The sequence below is a fragment of the Oncorhynchus kisutch genome, linkage group LG29, assembly GCF_002021735.2.
Source record: "Oncorhynchus kisutch isolate 150728-3 linkage group LG29, Okis_V2, whole genome shotgun sequence".
NCBI lineage: Eukaryota > Metazoa > Chordata > Actinopteri > Salmoniformes > Salmonidae > Oncorhynchus > Oncorhynchus kisutch.
Genome location: NC_034202.2, coordinates 18,982,450 through 18,999,645, shown reverse-complemented (window position 1 = coordinate 18,999,645; position 17,196 = coordinate 18,982,450). Strand labels below are relative to the sequence as shown.

The window sequence follows — 17,196 nt, the reverse complement described above, 5'->3', positions numbered from 1 at the left end:
CAGAACAGCATAGTCCCATTTGCATGGGAAAGCATCATACACCAACAAACCAGCAGCCAGTTCTCATGTCTAGATTTATTTCAACTTCCGCTAACCCATTTTTTAGTGGACTAGAGTCCCCTTAATTAGCATAATCAGAACTCTGTTCTGACTGACAGGTTGGAGAGCAGTGCATGTACACAGTGTTAGTAAGGTTTTAATTCAGGGTTGAGCAGACCAGCCCTAGATCAAACACATGAGGCGCCCTTGACCAATATCAGGTGGCATTAGGAGCCCAAAGGAGACAGCTGAGGAATTGAATTAATCTCCCTGTATGTGATGGGCATTCATAGGGGCTGGGAAAAGGGGGACATTGTTCATCCGTCGCACCAATTGCCTCTTTCCTCTGATTTGCGCCTGGGTAGTGATGGTCTCATTGATTCTAGCACACCACATGTTAATGTGACCCCTGGTGGTATGCAAGTGCATCCTTAAAGTTGTCCTGAAGCCACAGCAGAAAGAAACATTGATTGCAGTAGTTCTAGTTTCTGAAGGTGTAGCAAGCAGTCAGGAGCACTACAATGTGACCCCATGGCCATCACCAAAACAAGGTCAATGAGTTTAGCCTAAATGACACTACCAACCCTAACATGGGAGATGAACATAACGCATCCCAAAGGAACACCTTTGACCACCTGGAATCTCCTAGGTCCAGATGAATGACAAGTCAGTGAATTGCGAGGCCCTCTTGTGGACATTTCATGTAATCTATTTACAAATCAGTATAGGACTTTACAAAGGCAGGAGGAAACATTTATGTAATCATTTATTGTCAAACCAATCAGAACAGAAAGCAAAATGTGTTAACATTTTGTTAAGAGGTCTCTGCTGGGCCAGTAGCCTATTCTACCACCCCGCCACACACACATGTAGTAGCCCACAGACAAAGCTCCCATAGCAGTCAGCAACACTAGAGGGACCACCAGTAACAAGAGCCAGACTGGACACACCTTCAGTTGACCTGGAAAACACAATATATTTCAACTTAGTCGATGACCTACTTGGACCTTACAAACAATGCTAAGCCATAATGTGGGCAGCACAAAATATGGCTTGTAAACATACATTTCCATTTAAGCAGCATTTCACAACAGAATGAATACACCAGAAATGTACTTCTGGTCCTCAGATCAAAACGATGTCTACACAAACTCACTAAAGAGGTGATTACTGAATGAGTGGGAGGACATCAGCTCACCTTGTTCCTCTACACCAGGAGTCTCATCCGAGTCATCGGTCTGCAGCTCATCCGAGTCATCGGTCTGCAGCTCATCCGAGTCATCGGTCTGCAGCTCATCCGAGTCATCGGTCTGCAGCTCATCCGAGTCATCGGTCTGCAGCTCATCCGAGTCATCGGTCTGCAGCTCATCCGAGTCATCGGTCTGCAGCTCATCCGAGTCATCGGTCTGCAGCTCATCCGAGTCATCTGTCTGCAGCTCATCCGAGTCATAGGTCTGCAGCTCATCGGAGTCATAGGTCTGCAGCTCATCAGAGTCATAGGTCTGCAGCTCATCCGAGTCATAAGTTTGTGGAATCTCCACAGAGATGGTCCACTGGTCTACACTGTACCTTAATTGTGGAACTCCTAGGAGGTAGTGGAGGGAAGAACAGAGCTGAAACAGGTCAGAGGAACACCTAACTTCACTGCTTTTTGTTTTAAAAAAAACTGAAACAGGAAAAACTTACGTTTCCAGATTAGCAAAAGGAAAATGAATGCAAGCTTTAAAAATGGTAGAACCAGACTTAAATAAACATTAAGCCAGTTATCAAATTGTTTGGCATACCTGTTTGGGCCACAGTTGTGGCCACAAGCATCAAAAACAGAGCACTGTTGATAAAGAACATCATTCTGACTATATTCCTGCACTCAGGCCACCTGGACTTTTTATGTGAGTAGCTAATGCAGTTAATTAAAACAAGTGCTGTCAGCTGTGGAACGCTTACTCAATCAGGACGAATTACTAACGCTAGTTGAACTCATTGAGCTCTTTGATTTGATTGGTTTTGACGGTGGCACTCTAGGCATTTTATTGGTTAATCTATGTTGTGTTGCATTGTTGCAGTACAATCTGCAGGGAATGAAAGAGGTGACTGCACCACAGAGATAGAGAACTCTGTATCTTTGTACATGTTCCATTGAGGCTATCTCCATTTTGAAGTAGTACATTTTCTTCTTCAAGACTGTCTGATCCCTCCTGATGAGCAGGTTGGACATGACTCCAACAGGGCCACCAAGTGGGATCATCCAATGAAATTGGAAGTCCCACCCAGTTGACTATATTAACATCAAGGAAGCCCTCAATGGCACGCCCCTGCTAGCATGGCCTTTTGGCCACTACTCATTCTCCATTTGACCGCACATATTTTTCTAAATCCACCCAAAGTCGTTTCAAATGAATGCGGACATTTGTCCAACATGTTAGACCTTAGTGACTAACCTCAAACACTGAACAATATCTCTTGGCAAGAGTTATCAATCATAATTCCCCAGAGGAATGCTACTGTGACAGTTCTGTGCTACTTGTTGCCAGTAAGTGTGTTGTCATAACACATCCATAGTTACTCATTTTCTTCTGACACTGCAGCATAAAAGGAATGTTAAACTGTGATATGGATTTTTGAAAGTTAAATTACTCTCTGCAATAATGTTTTGGCTGTGTATGAAGGGTTGCCCATTCATTAAAACAAAGGTTCTTATTCTCGCTTATAAACTGTTAAAATATGTAGAACATTGTTTGGCACATACCAATGCTTGAGGAAAGAAATAAGGCAACATTATTGATTCATTCATTTATACAATATAGGATATGTTGTTTTTCTAGAGTATATTTAAAAACTGTTGCAAAATAGGGGAATAACTAGATAGTGGCACATTACAGTATATCTTTCAGTTTCAATGATAAAATGTGTTTGGACTTTTTTCATACTAAAGAAAATGTCAAATGTTTTCAGTAGCTGGTTTGAAAACGTATTTGAATATTGAGGCTAAAACATTGGAAATAAAACATTCAGCATGAAAACAAATACGTTAAAAAAAGACATTGAAATACAGTATGACATTTGATTTTGTGACTATGTGGACAAATGATCTGAAAGAGGAAACGTTCACAAACTATCACAGAGCTGTCGACTTTTGGTGCCTTTGGCTTTTTCACATTCACTAAGAATTAAACAATATATAACAAATACAGAAATTGACTTATAACAACAATTAAATAACAATTATTGCTTAATGTTAGTTCGGGTGTATGAACAAGTGGCAACATTTCCCAGTATGTCACATTCACTTACACATTCTAATCGCAATTCCCATTTTTGTGTAAAATGACTTGGTTTTGTTGCATAGTGCAGCACAGCAATGTATACTGATGGGTAGCCTTGGCAATAATGATATGTATTTTATGCATAATCTTTTCATACGCTTTCTGCATAGGCCATGTTACACAATTATTACAATACTTTCTATACCTTAAAATGTCACCAAAGGAACTGAATCTTTAGTACTAACAAAAACTTAACATATATTCTGTTCAACTCAGTGTTGAATGGCAAGGGGCTCTGAGGTTAATCTCAAGACTGAACGTTGAAAAGTGCATCACACTATAATCTGTCAAGCTTTATTCAAAGTGACAGACAACTGTGCATTGTCATTCTTTCTGTAATAAACAAAAAAACTAAGATAAATGTTTACTTGTAATGAAAATAGGTCCTCAATGCCAGGTATGATGACACTGACCCGAATGTTTCCTGAATATGTCTAACAGCAAGAGCTACCTGGATACACGCCAAGTGGAGGTCTGAACATGAACAGGTGGGCACTGCAGGCCAGTAGCAGCCTGGGGTATTCAACTCCAGTCCTGGAGGGCAACACTGTCTACTGGATTTCTATTCTCCCTGATACAATGTAATTGACGGGCCGAGGAGTCCTAAGTCCCCCTAAAGTGGGAGTTGAAAATAAAAAGATGACAATAGGGTTGAAAGAGGGGCATAGACAACTGTGGACTCTGGAGGACTGGAGTTGAGTAACCCTGCTGTGTTGGCTTCACAGTGACATTAGTAGAGTGATCAGCAGAGGCTTCAAGCTGGCTACAGCTGGCTACAGGATGGATGTGGTCCTTTTAGTCGTGCTTCGTTCCTATAGACTGACCGTACGCAGGCTGGAGTCCAATAGGAAGTCCACTCCCCTGTGGAGCATAGAGACAGAGAAGGGCTTTAGGGTTTGAGTTTAGCAAGGATGGGACCTTACCTTATACACTATGAAGACAATTTACAAAGCCACTCGTGAACCCAGAGTTCCATATGTTGAAAGAATAAAGGGGGGAACATTTGTTAATAAAGTGTCCTGGCTCCCTACAGCCATTACCAAGTGCATATAGGCCGATAGAACTGTTGGATATCGTAACTCTGGATGGACTCCAATAGGAATTACACATCACGTTGCAAACCATCATAATGTGACTTGCAGGCCTGATGTGGCCTGTAACCCAGGAATTTCCTAAAACTCTAGGGTAAAATTAGGCCATCGAAGTAAGGCTTTATGATATACAGTTGAAATCAGAAGTTTACATACACTTAGGTTGGAGTCATTAAAACTTGTTTTTCAACCACTCCACAAATGTCTTGTTAACAAACTATAGTTTTGGCAAGTCGGTTAGGACATCTACTTTGTGCATGACACAAGTAAGTTTTCCAATAATTGTTTACAGACAGATTATTTCACTTATAATTCACTGTATCACAATTCCAGTGGGTCAGAAATGTATATACACTAAGTTGACTGTGCCTTTAAACAGCTTGGAAAATTCCAGAAAATTATGTCATGGCTTTAGAAGCTTCTGATAGGCTAATTGACATAATTTGAGTCAAATGGAGGTGTACCTGTGGATGTATTTCAAGACCTACCTTCAAACTCAGTGCCTCATGGCATCATGGGAAAATCTAAAATAAATCAGCAAAGAACTAATAAAAAAAATTGTAGACCTCAACAAGTCTGGTTCATCCTTGAGAGCAATTTCCAAACTCCTGAAGGTACCACATTCATCTGTAAAAACATTAGTACGCAAGTATAAATACCACGGGACCACGCAGCCGTCATACCGCTCAGGAAGAAGATGCGTTCTGATCCTAGAGATAAACGTACTTCGGTGTGAAAAGTGCAAATAAATCCCAGAACAACAGCAAAGAACCTTGTGAAGATGCTGGAGGAAACAGGTACAAAAGTATCTATATCCACAGTAAAACGAGTCCTATATCGACATAACCTGAAAGGCCACTCAGCAAGGAAGAAGCCACTGCTCCAAAACCACCATAAAAAAAGCCAGACTACAGTTTGCAACTGCACATGAGGACAATGATTGTACTTTTTGGAGAAATGTGCTCTGGTCTGATGAAACAAAAATATAACTGTTTGGCCATAATGACCATCATTATGTTTGGAGGATAAAGGGGGAGGCTTGCAAGCCAAAGAACACCATCCCAACCAAGAAGCATGGGGGTGGCAGCATCATGTTGTGGGGGTGCTTTGCTGCAGGAGGGACTGGTGCACTTCACAAAATAGATGGAATCATGAGGCAGGAAAATTATGTGGATGTATTAAAGAAACATCTCATGACATCAGTCAGGTTAAAGCTTGGTCGCAAATGGGTCTTCTAAATACACAATAACCCCAAGAATACTTCCAAAGTTGTTGCAAAATGGCTTAAGGACAACAAAGTCAATGCATTGGATTGGCCATCACAAAGCCCTGACCTCGATCCAATAGAACATTTGTGGGCAAAACTGAAAAAGCGTGTGCAAGAAAGGAGGCCTACAAACCTGACTCAGTTACACCAGCTCTGTCAGGAGGAATGGGCCAAAATTCACCCAACTTATTGTGGGAAGCTTGTGGAAGGCTACCCGAAACATTTGACTCAAGTTAAACCATTTAAAGGCAATGCTACCAAATACTAATTGAGTGTATGTAAACTTCTGACCCACTGGGAATGTGATGAAAGAAATCAAAGCTGAAATAACTAATTCTCTACTTTTATTCTGACATTTCACATTCTTAAAATAAAGTGGTGATCCTAACTGACCTAAGACAGGGAATTTTCAGGTATTGTGAAACTGAGTTTAAATGTATTTGGCTAAGGTGTATGTAAACTTCCGACTTCAACTGTGGATAATGCAACATTTACTGTGTAGGCTGTATCTCAAAGCCATGCAAGATACTCTGGTTGTAAAACAGTGGAGCCAATACAGGGAGTTGGAATTTCTCTGCTTTTCAGCAGAGGCCTTTTGCTTTCAAAACAGTGTTTTCCCCACAATCGCATGTTGTCTGCTGTTCGTGACAGCAACTCCACAATCAGCTGTTTGAGAAAAGCTGTGGGCTGCCCAAATTGCCGGTTTCCCAACAGAACAAATTGCATTCAAGTGATAAAACAAAACAGCACTTTTTTTTTTAGGAAGCCAATGACCTGTAATTTCTAAATAAATGTAATGCATACCAGAGGTGGGGAAGTCCATAGGGAAGGCAGAAGCAGAGAGGGGGAATCCCTCCCACCCCCCTACAAACTGAACCCTGAATATACCTCTTCAATGAGACCTCATGGATTGAGATAAATAAGAATGGTGGCTACACATCTAACATTACATAAAGTAGGCTAGCAAGCCTTAAAAAATTATATGACAGAAGCAAAGGTATGTGTGACACTTAAATAGATGCATACATTTTTTTTTAAATGTCATGTTGTTAACTAAGATAATGTGGGAATTGTTCATCTCAATGGGCTGGTGTGGTACACACACACACACACACACACACAAAGGCAGGCTTAGACATTTAACTGCAAACTAATACCTTGACAAACTTGGGCCATAAACATTGAATTGCAAACGTCCCTAAGTACACACTCTTCCCCCCTGTCACTCACAGAGTTTCTCTAGCTCTACCTCCTTTCTTTCTCACACACATTTATCATGCTCTCTCTCTCGAACATACACAAAGTGTACAAAACATTAACAACACCTTCCTAATATTGAGTTTGGTCATGGACTTTACAAGGTGTTGAAAGCATTCCACAGAGATGCTGGCCCATGTTGTCGCCAATGCTTCCCACAGTTATGTGAAGTTGGCTAGATATCCTTTGGGTGGTGGACCATTCTTGATACACACGTGAAACTGTTGAGTGTGAAAAACACAGCAGCGTTGCAGTTCTTGACACAAACCGGTGCGCCTGGCACCTACTACCGTACCCCGTTCAAAGGCACTTAAATATTTTTGTCTTACCTATTCACCCTCTGAATAGCAAACATACACAATCCATGTACATTTCACCTGGATTCTTTATGTTTTGTACACTCAGTGTATATCTGGCACACATGTACACACACACTTAACCCCCCACCAACACACACACTGACCTGTCGATAGGGTGGATGATGAAGGGAATGGTGGAGAGGCCGATGGCCATTGTGGTCCACTTGCGTACGGAGAGGGGCAGGTGTGTGGTTCTTCCTAGGAGGTAGAGAGAGGCAGCACACACACAGTTGATGGTGAAGCATGGGATAGCGACCGAAGCCAGGGCCTGACATACAAAACGTGTCCACCACCGCTGCAGCTACCTTGGTTCTCTTCCCTGGGTTGTCACCATGCTCCAACAGAACAGGGATAGACAATTGCACAACCGGATGCATTCGACCAAAATGTGTATTCTGCATTTAATCCAACCCCTCGGAATCAGAGAGGTGCAGGGGGCTGCCTTAAATTGACGTCAACGTTGGGGGTTAACTGCCTTGCTCAAGAGCAGAACGGCATATTTTTCCACCTTGCCGGCTTGGGGATTTGAACCGGCAACCCTTCGGTTACTGGCCCAACGCTCTTAACTGCTAGTTTACCTGCCGCTCCAAGAGACCATAAAGCTTTGCTTTTACAAAAAAGTCCTTCCTTACCACAGCAGCCTTCTTCCCCTTGTCCAAAGCATCAGCGGAAACATACTCGGTGGCAACCGCACGTGTGGCCCATACAGCGCTCACTGGCGCCAGGGCACGGAAGGCCTCCCCCACCTCATTGGCATAGCCTGTCAGCACAAGATTACATGCCAGGGTAAGATACGAGTGTAATAAGGCTTTAACTGCCTCACTGTTGTGAGAGGCCTCTACACAAATCATAGCCAACCCTCACCGGAGGAGAGTTGGGGAGGTAAAACATAATGTATTAGAATAATAATTCAAATTTCCCTCTTGGACCTCTGCCATATAAAGGGGGGTACATTAATATAGACTTTTGTTCAGTGTTCTGCTTATTAGCAGTAACCCCCCTGACACAACTCTTTCCCTAGAATGGGCGGTGACCTTTGGAGCAATATGCACCGTCTGTTCCAACAGGGTTGGAATGACTAATAATGCCCTTGGTCTGTCATTAGTACGCAGCTGTTGGCTGCTGCTGAACCTATACTGCCACCCTGTGGGCAAACATTAGGCTAACGTTAGATCCGTAGGCCTTTTTATTTATTTAACCAGGTAAGCCAATTATGTACACATTTTTACTTACGATGATGGCAAGAGGTCTCATGGGTGGGGCTGGAATTAAAAATACATAAAATAGTAAGACAAAATAGACAACACAGACAGAAGACACATTTTGTACCATGTTGTGTTGCTGCCATGCTATGATGTTGTCTTAGGTCTCTCCTTATTTATTTAGTTAGGCAAGTCAGTTAAGAACAAATTCGTATTATTACAAGACGGCCTACCCCAGCCCCGACTATATTTGTATTTTATTTTAGACTTTTGGTAGGCTGTCATTGTAAATAAGAATTTGACTTTAACAGACTTGCCTAGTTAAATCAAATAAAACACTAGCAACAGCACAACTGCATTATTGGTTAAGGGCTTGTAAGTAAGCACCTGCTGTTGTATTCGGCACAAAATATAATTGACATATACAATTTGATTTGAAATACAACAGCAAACCATGCAGAATGTCATCCCCGCGAATGACGCAGCGCCCCCCGTGAATATCTATGGCAAGACATAATTCACCTACGTTTCGTCCAAATCTTGCCAGTCAAACAGATCAAGAAATAAACATGTGCCCGTTATAGCGCCACCGTGTGGTTGATATGAATGTTCTCGCATATGTTGAGTCTTGACAGTGTTTGCAACGTGTACCAAATTGAGTTACAATACGAATATCCTTGACTGATTTATATGCATTTATGTGGCAGACCACACAACTGTGTATTAGGTACTAGTCTGGAAAATATTGCACTGAGAGACCTGTGGTCTGCCAGATAACATATGAAAATTCATACAAATCGGTAATTCGGTGCCAGAAGATCAGTGTTTTCCCCTCAAACGAAATTCAAAATGGCGGAAATCAATGCAAGTTTGCCGGGTCGCTTATGCCAAGACGCACCCAAGTTTCGTCAAAATCGGACCAGTGCCGTCTTGAGATATCGCGCGTTACCAATTTACGAACAAGGACAGACCCCTCCCCGATTAAATGGTCGATAGCCACATGGTACATAAGGCGATGCAAACTACTGATGTCGTTGATTCTAGTAGTCACTCGATAGGTCTCAACAACCTGTTAATTTGTGATATACCTGGAGTTACATTAAATGGGATAGGGGCAAACTTTTAAAAATAGCTAATTTTGAGCAAGAATCAGTCAAACATTCGTAAATTCTCTCTGGCTATCTACTCCCAATTTCGGAGCACTCTCGCCTGAGTGTGCAGGGAGCAGAATTGATGAATTTACGAACGCCTCAGCCTGAACACCGACTGAATATGGCCGTTGTCAGTAAACATCGGCAAAAAAAAAGCGTCAAGGTCACCAACGTTCTGGATAACATGAAAAGAGCCGAACAGCTCTGCTCGGACGACTAAAATGGACACAGATGTTCTCATTTGTGTCTGGAAGTAGCTAGCCAATTAGCGTGGTGCTTGATTCCTCCGCCTGAGCGTCCAGTGTGCGCTCTGAATTTACACTTGACAATGCTCCAGAATTTACGAACGCCAAGAGCGCACTCTGGCACTCCAGATTTAATTTAAGAACACACCCCTAGTCATCATGACACATTGTGTTCACAGCCTATATATGCTAGTGCTGTGATAAGGAAAATAAATAAATGGTATCAATAGTGTTCTACTCTGGGCTCCAATTGCGACCTTCTTGGTCGTATATGCTCAAAAACACTTCGCTGTATACGACCTGGAATATTGATTTGATCAGTGTGCCTAGAAAAATATTTACCCACATAATACATTGAACGGCAACATATTTGTTGTGGTGTTGGAAACAAGCAGTTGTTCAATTTGTTGTGTTTTGTGTCCGACGCGCTCCAGTTGTTGTTACATTTGTATCATATTTGGCTGGAGAGATAGATGGTTCTATAACTTGAGAGTTTACAGGAAATTCAACAACCCTCAGGGGACAGTGGAATGTGATAAGACTGCTTCTTTAAAGGGCGACTGCAATTCCTGATGGTTTTTTTACTTCCTGATTTGTTTGATTAAAAATGCTGTTGCACATGACTCAGTTGTTTTCAGTTGTGTGTTCGCATGTGGGAAGAGTTAGCCAAATAATTTCGCCAATTACTGTAACTTCAGCCAGCTGGTGTGCAACCGTGGAAATGTTGGTTTGCCTTTGGATAGCCTATCTCTAGGGTTAGGGAGTGTAAATAAATGACAATGTAAATTAGTATATTTTAATGTTGCAAACCTTTTACATTTTCTCATTAAATGCTTTCAATATTTGTGAATTCCTTTCTACAATGTATAGTTGGTTTGAGGTTTAAGTCATTGACATTTGGAGCTATTGGAATTTTAACATATTGTCCCATGTACATTGTGTAATTTACTGATGGTCCCAAACTAGCCCTAAAGTTAACCAAAAATGACCATAGACATTACGATTGGGTCACATGCAGCTGCACTCTGAATTGATTATTACTTGTGTGCTGCCAGCTGTGGGCAGGATTACAAACCCAACCTTCATTCACATTGTGATACAGTCATGACCACAAGTCTCACAAAACTCTTCTGTTTTGGACGAGATTGACTTTATGACCAATTATCCTATTTGCAATTTTGACAGTAGAATAAAATGTTTCTGACGGAAAATGTACGGGAAACGCCGCCACTGTTTCCTGTCTGGAAAGCCCTTAAGGGCAAAATGTTTTTGTTTTTTAACTAAAAACAATCACTTTTATCAACTTCCACTGTCCTCAAAGAGTTGCTGAATTGTTCTCCTCATTCATGCACCTTGGTGGGGGAGCGGAGTAGCAGCAGTGTTCACTTACCTTTACGCTTCACCTGTGAGAACCATAAGAACGGGCAAGTCTGACTCAACTCCATCCATAGAGTTGAGCTGAGACTAGAGTTTGTATTTCAGCAACAACCAAAAATACATGCAACAAACATAGATACACGGTTATGGTTTAAGATTTGAATGGTTTTAAGTATCGACTGCATAGCAACTCAAGGGTGTCTGAGGTTCAACTCAACTCTAGTCAGCACTCAACTCTGTGGATTAAATCTTTGTGGAGTGGAGGTACTTGGCTACTTCCGTCATGGTTGCACCTTTACAATTTAAAAATATATTTATATTTCACACACTTTATTTATCCAAGTAGGCTAGTTGAGAACTGCGACCTGGCCAAGATAAAGCAAAGCAGTTAGACACAAACAGCAACACATAGTTACACATGGAGTAAACAAACATACAGTTAATAATACAGTAGAAAAAGTCTATATACAGTGTGTGCAAATGAGGTAAGATAAGGGAGGTAAGGCAATAAATAGGCCATAGTGGCAAAGTAATTACAATATAGCAATTAAACACTAGAGTGATAGATGTGCAGAAGATGAATGCGCAAGTAGAGATACTGGGGTGCAAAGGAGCAAAATAAATAAATACAGTATGGGGATGAGGTAGTTGGATGGGCTACGTACAGGTGCAGTGACCTGTGAGCTGCTCTGACAGCTGGTGCTTAAAGTTAGTGAGGGAGATATGAGTCTCCAGCTTCAGTGATTCTTGCAATTAGTTACAAGAATCACTGAAGCTGGAGACTCATATCTCCCTCACAGTCATTGGCAGCAGAAAACTGTAAGGAAAGGCAGCTAAAGGAGGAATTGGCTTTGGGGGTGACCAGTGAAATATACCTGCTGGAGCACGTGCTATGGGTGGGTGCTGCTATGGTGACCAGTGAGCTGAGATAAGGCGGGGGGGCTTCACCTAGCAAAGACTTGTAGATGACCTGGAGCCAGTGGGTCTGGTGATAAGTATGAAGTGAGGGCCAGCCAACGAGAGAGTACAGGTCACAGTGGTGGGTAGTATATGGGGCTTTGGTGACAAAACGGATGGCACTGTGATAGACTGCATCCAATTTGGTGAGTAGAGTGTTAGAGGCTATTTTGTAAATGACATCACTGAAGTCGAGGATCGGTAGGATAGTCAGTTTTACGAGGGTATGTTTGGCAGCATGAGTGAAGGATGCTTTGTTGTGAAATAGGAAGCCGATTCTAGATGTAATTTTGGATTGGAGATGCTTAATGTGAGTCTGGAAGGAGAGTTTACAGTCTAACCAGACACCTAGGTATTTGTAGTTGTCCACATATTCTAAGTCAGAACCGTCCAGAGTAGTGATGCTGTACGGGCGGGCAGGTGCGGCCAGCGATCGGTTGAAGTGTATGCATTTAGTTTTACTTGCATTTGGAGGCCACGGAAGGAGAGTTGTATTGCATTGAAGCTCGTCTGGAGGTTAGTTAACACAGTGTCCAAAGAAGGGCCAGAAGTATAGAATGGTGTCGTCTACATAGAGGTGGATCAGAGAATCACCAGCAGCAAGAGCGACATCATTGATGTATACAGAGAAGAAAGTTAGCCCGAGAATTGAACCCTGTGGCACCCCCATAGAGACTGCCAGAGGTCCGGACAACAGGCCCTCCGATTTGACACACTGAACTCTATCAGAGAAGTTGTTGGTGAACCAGGCGAGGCAGTCCTTTGAGAAACCAAGGCTGTAGAGTCTGCCGATAAGAATGTGGTGATTGACAGAGTCGAAAGCCTTGGCCAGGTTGATGAATACGGCTGCACGGTATTGTCTCTTATCGATGGCAGTTATGATATCGTTTAGGACCTTGAGCATGGCTGAGGTGCACCCATGACCAGCCCTGAAACCAGATTGCATAGCGGAGAAGGTACGGTGGGATTAGAAATGGTCGGTGATCTGTTTGTTAACTTGGCTTTCGAAGACCTTAGATGCAATGCAGAAAACTAGGCTAGGCAAACTGTTCAAAAGTTATGATTCATATTACTGGAGCTACATTTTTGGTGGGTCACATTATGTAATTTCATAAACCATGTCGTGGGCCGTGTTAAACTAGCCTCCTAGTGGACCACTAACTATTTGTTGACCTGGTACCTTGTCCAGTCATGTAGCTGGCTAACAACCTGGTGATGTGACCAATGGCCAATAGGCTATGGTTTAAGATGGCTTTGGAAGAAAAGAAAGGAGCTGGATAGCTACTCCAGGAGATGTGCTTCAAAGATAGGATAGGCCTAATCTCCTTCTCTGGTGTTCCTATACTGTTTTGTGCTGGGAGTACCAGTAAATTTGGAGCACCAGTGCTAGAACTTGGGAGCACCAGAGCTATAGCCTGGGTACCCCAGTCTGTTTTTTCTAACATTCTAGAACTTGCCACTCCTTGTCATGCCAATGTCATATCAAAAGGAGTTGGCATGAAAGTATCTCACTAGCTTGACATCTTGCCAATGGAGCTAGCAAACTGGTTTGTACGTTGTCAAGGAGAGCTGCCACAGCTGTTTGCGATCAGAGGACTATTGGTTTGAGCCTGGTAAGGGGACAGGGACCACTGGGACCAGACTACCAGTGCTACCAAAGAAAAATATAATTTAGAGCCAAGCTTGTAGCCTTCTTCTCCTAACACACTGGCAGCACAAAAAAAACATTCAATGCACACAGCAGCCCTTCGCTATCTTTCTTATCAGGTGAACAGAGTCCAATTCTGCCACTTCAGTTAATCTGTATCTGGAACAGGTTATGGTACTCATTATGCCAGAACAGTACATTTTGAGCACAAATGACATATTCTGTAACACTGTATGTCATTTCCCTTTTTCAACTACCACACAGGCTACTGAATGTGTTTTACAATACACTGATCGACAATTGATTGGTGTTGTAATAACTTTTTAAAGATGCTTCATTTGCTAAACATGAAGCTCTAGTTATAGGCTAGATGTTTATGTGGCTACTTAAGGAGGCTCCAGAGCCGTTTGTGCTTCTGAGATAATAAGCCAATCAAATCAAAGTGCTTTATTGGCATAATCAAACAACCTGCATGAAAACAGCTAAGATAAGATCAAGTCTATGTCCCAGAGCTGCATTCTTGATATCATCTACTGTCTGTCTGTCTGTCTGTCTGTCTGTCTGTCTGTCTGTCTGTCTGTCTGTCTGTCTGTCTGTCTGTCTGTCTGCCTGCCTGCCTGCCTGCCTGCCTGCCTGCCTGCCTGCCTGCCTGCCTGCCTGCCTGCCAGCCAGCCAGCCAGCCAGCCAGCCAGCCAGCCAGCCAGCCAGCCAGCCAGTGCCTTGGTACAGTAAACAGAGTTGTCTACTACTACTTGTACTGCTCCAGCACATATACAGGATAAAGGTTTCAGATACCCTGCTGTAACACACAACTTCAGCTCAGCAAAGGGAGGAGGTGAGAGTGTGAGTGACAGAGAGAGAGAAAGACACAGTTTTATTAGAATGACGACGGAAGCGATGGATGCCGTTTTACAGGTCCTAACCAATTGTGCTGTTTATGCGTGTTTTTTGTATGGTTTGTAACTTATTTTGTACATAAAGTTTCTATGAAAATAAAGAGAGTCAAACACTCCAATAAATTACTGGGAGTTTATATATGGGGTGTGGGACTCTATTTTTATAGTTTAGAACTTATTTGCCATTAGTCAGCACCTCCACACAAAATAATTGTTCTGGGAGTGAGTCAGCTCATGTTTTTTATTGTACATAATGTTTCTGCCCCCATCTCTTATTCCTGAAAATAGCTTCTGGTTATCAGAACAGTGATTACTCACTTCAAACTGGATGAAGATTTTTTCTTTAACGACGTGAAAGATTTACTCCAGGTATCCGACCAGGCCCAAATCCACATCATTCGCACGAAGAGTTGACGCTGATATAGGGGACTCAGGTCGTGGTGCCTTGTGAGAATTCGTCAGCGAGTGGGTAACCTGCCTCAACCATCCATAATATTTGTCAACATGCAATCATTGGAAAATATACTGGATGAGCTCCGTTCAAGACTATCTTACCAACGGGAAATTAAAAACTGTAATATCTTATGTTTCACAGAGTCGTGGGTGAACGACGACATGGATAAAATACAGTTGGCTGGTTTAAAATACAGCTGCCTCCGATCAGACAAGGGGTGGCGGGTCTGTCTATATGTCAATAACAGCTGGTGCGCAAAATCAAATATTTAGGAAGTCTCAAGGTTTTGCTCACTTAAAACCTGTTATGGCTAGGCGTTCCGCTAGCGGCACACCTCGACAACATCTGGTGAAATTGCAGAGCGCAAAATTCAAATTACAGAAATAGTAATATTTAACATTTATGAAAATACAAGTGTCATACATCAAAATAAAGCTTAAATTCTTGTTAATCCAGTGTGTCAGATTTCAAAAAGGCTTTACGGCGAAAGCACACCATGCGATTATCTGAGGACAGCGGCCTGCACACGAAAGCATGAAAAACATTTTTCAACCAGGCAGGTGCGCCACGAAAGTCAGAAATAGCGATAAAATAAATTATTTACCTTTGAAGATCTTCTTCTGTTGGCACTCCAAAAGGTCCCAGATACATCTCAAATGGTCCTTTTGTTCGATAATGGCCTTCTTTATGTCCCTAAAAACTCAGTTTAGCTGGCGCGCTTCATTCAGTAATCCACCGGTTTCCCTCCTTCAAAAAATAATACACTTTTCCAAACAAGTCAAACAACATTTATAATAAAACCTCAGGTACCCTAATACGTAAATAAATTATACAATTTAAGATGGAGAATCGTTATTGTCTTTACCTGAGATAAACAAAGAATGCAGCCAAAATAGGAGCCACATAGAAAAACTACAAATTCTAGCTCATTTTTCAAAAAACAAGCCTGAAACTCTTTCTAAAGACTGGTTACATCTAGTGGAAGCCTTAGGAACTGAAATCTGGGAGGATTTCGACTCGTAATAAATATGATAGCCATTGGAAATAGTGGTAAACTGATTTTTTCCCCCGATGGTTTGTCCTCGGGGTTTCGCCTACCATATCAGTTCTGTTATACTCACACATTATTTTAACAGGTTTAGAAACTTTAGAGTGTGTCCTATCCAAATGTACCAATTATATGCATATCCTAGCTTCTGTGCCTGAGTAACAGGCAGTTTACTTTGGGCACGTTTTTCATCCGGACATTAAAATACTGCCCCATAGCCCAAAGAGGTTATAAGTAAGAGCTGTGAACACCATGAACGACCTCGATAAGCCCCCAGAACACTAAATAAGACATTAAAATAAACCCCAGAACACTAAATAAGAAATTAAAATAAACCCCAGAACACTAAAGAAGAAATTAAAATAAACCCAGAACACTAAATAAGAAATTAAAATCAACCCAGAACACTAAATAAGAAATTAAACATGTGTACTGTGTTCCTCGTGTCAAGAACACAATGACAAAACCATTGAAGACATTCTTTGGGATGCCCCTGATTGTTTTAATGGAGTGCGGGATATGAGTGACGGCCATTCGGGTTACATTTTCCAGCCGGACGATTCAACAGTGAAGATTTTCACAAACAGCGGCCACAGCACCCTTTTTCAAATAAAAGCAGGGAGTTTTTCTCCTGCGTTGCGGATGAGAGAATGGCTTAAGATACGTCTTGCGCTATGCCAGATCAAACAGGCCCTGAGTGGGACAACTCTGCCAGGGTACGCACTGGAAGAGGAAGTCTGTGGGCGAGATTATTTGAAAGCCATTAGAATCTCTTCAGTGGCGTATAGCCCCGACTCCAAAGTGGCAATTTTAGGTTGTGCTGAATTCAATAGTTCCAATGCAACCAAATCAGTTAGTTCGTATGTATTTTCAAAAGCCTGC

The 17,196-nt window shown here is 42.1% G+C and overlaps 1 protein-coding gene and 1 pseudogene across 1 annotated transcript; both read right to left on the bottom strand.

Moving 5' to 3' along the window:
• Positions 1–787: 787 nt before the first annotated feature.
• LOC109873516 (histone deacetylase HDT1-like) lies at positions 788–1,936 on the bottom strand. The gene is made up of 3 exons (XM_020465172.2): positions 1,824–1,936; positions 1,238–1,624; positions 788–1,000 (listed from the first exon to the last, which is right to left on the bottom strand). The coding sequence occupies exons 1-3, from the start codon at positions 1,885–1,887 to the stop codon at positions 843–845; spliced, it is 609 nt and encodes a 202-aa protein (XP_020320761.2). The 5' UTR covers positions 1,888–1,936; the 3' UTR covers positions 788–842.
• A 553-nt stretch (positions 1,937–2,489) lies between these two features.
• Positions 2,490–9,426, bottom strand: LOC109873596 (mitochondrial fission process protein 1-like; annotated as a pseudogene).
• Positions 9,427–17,196: the final 7,770 nt, after the last annotated feature.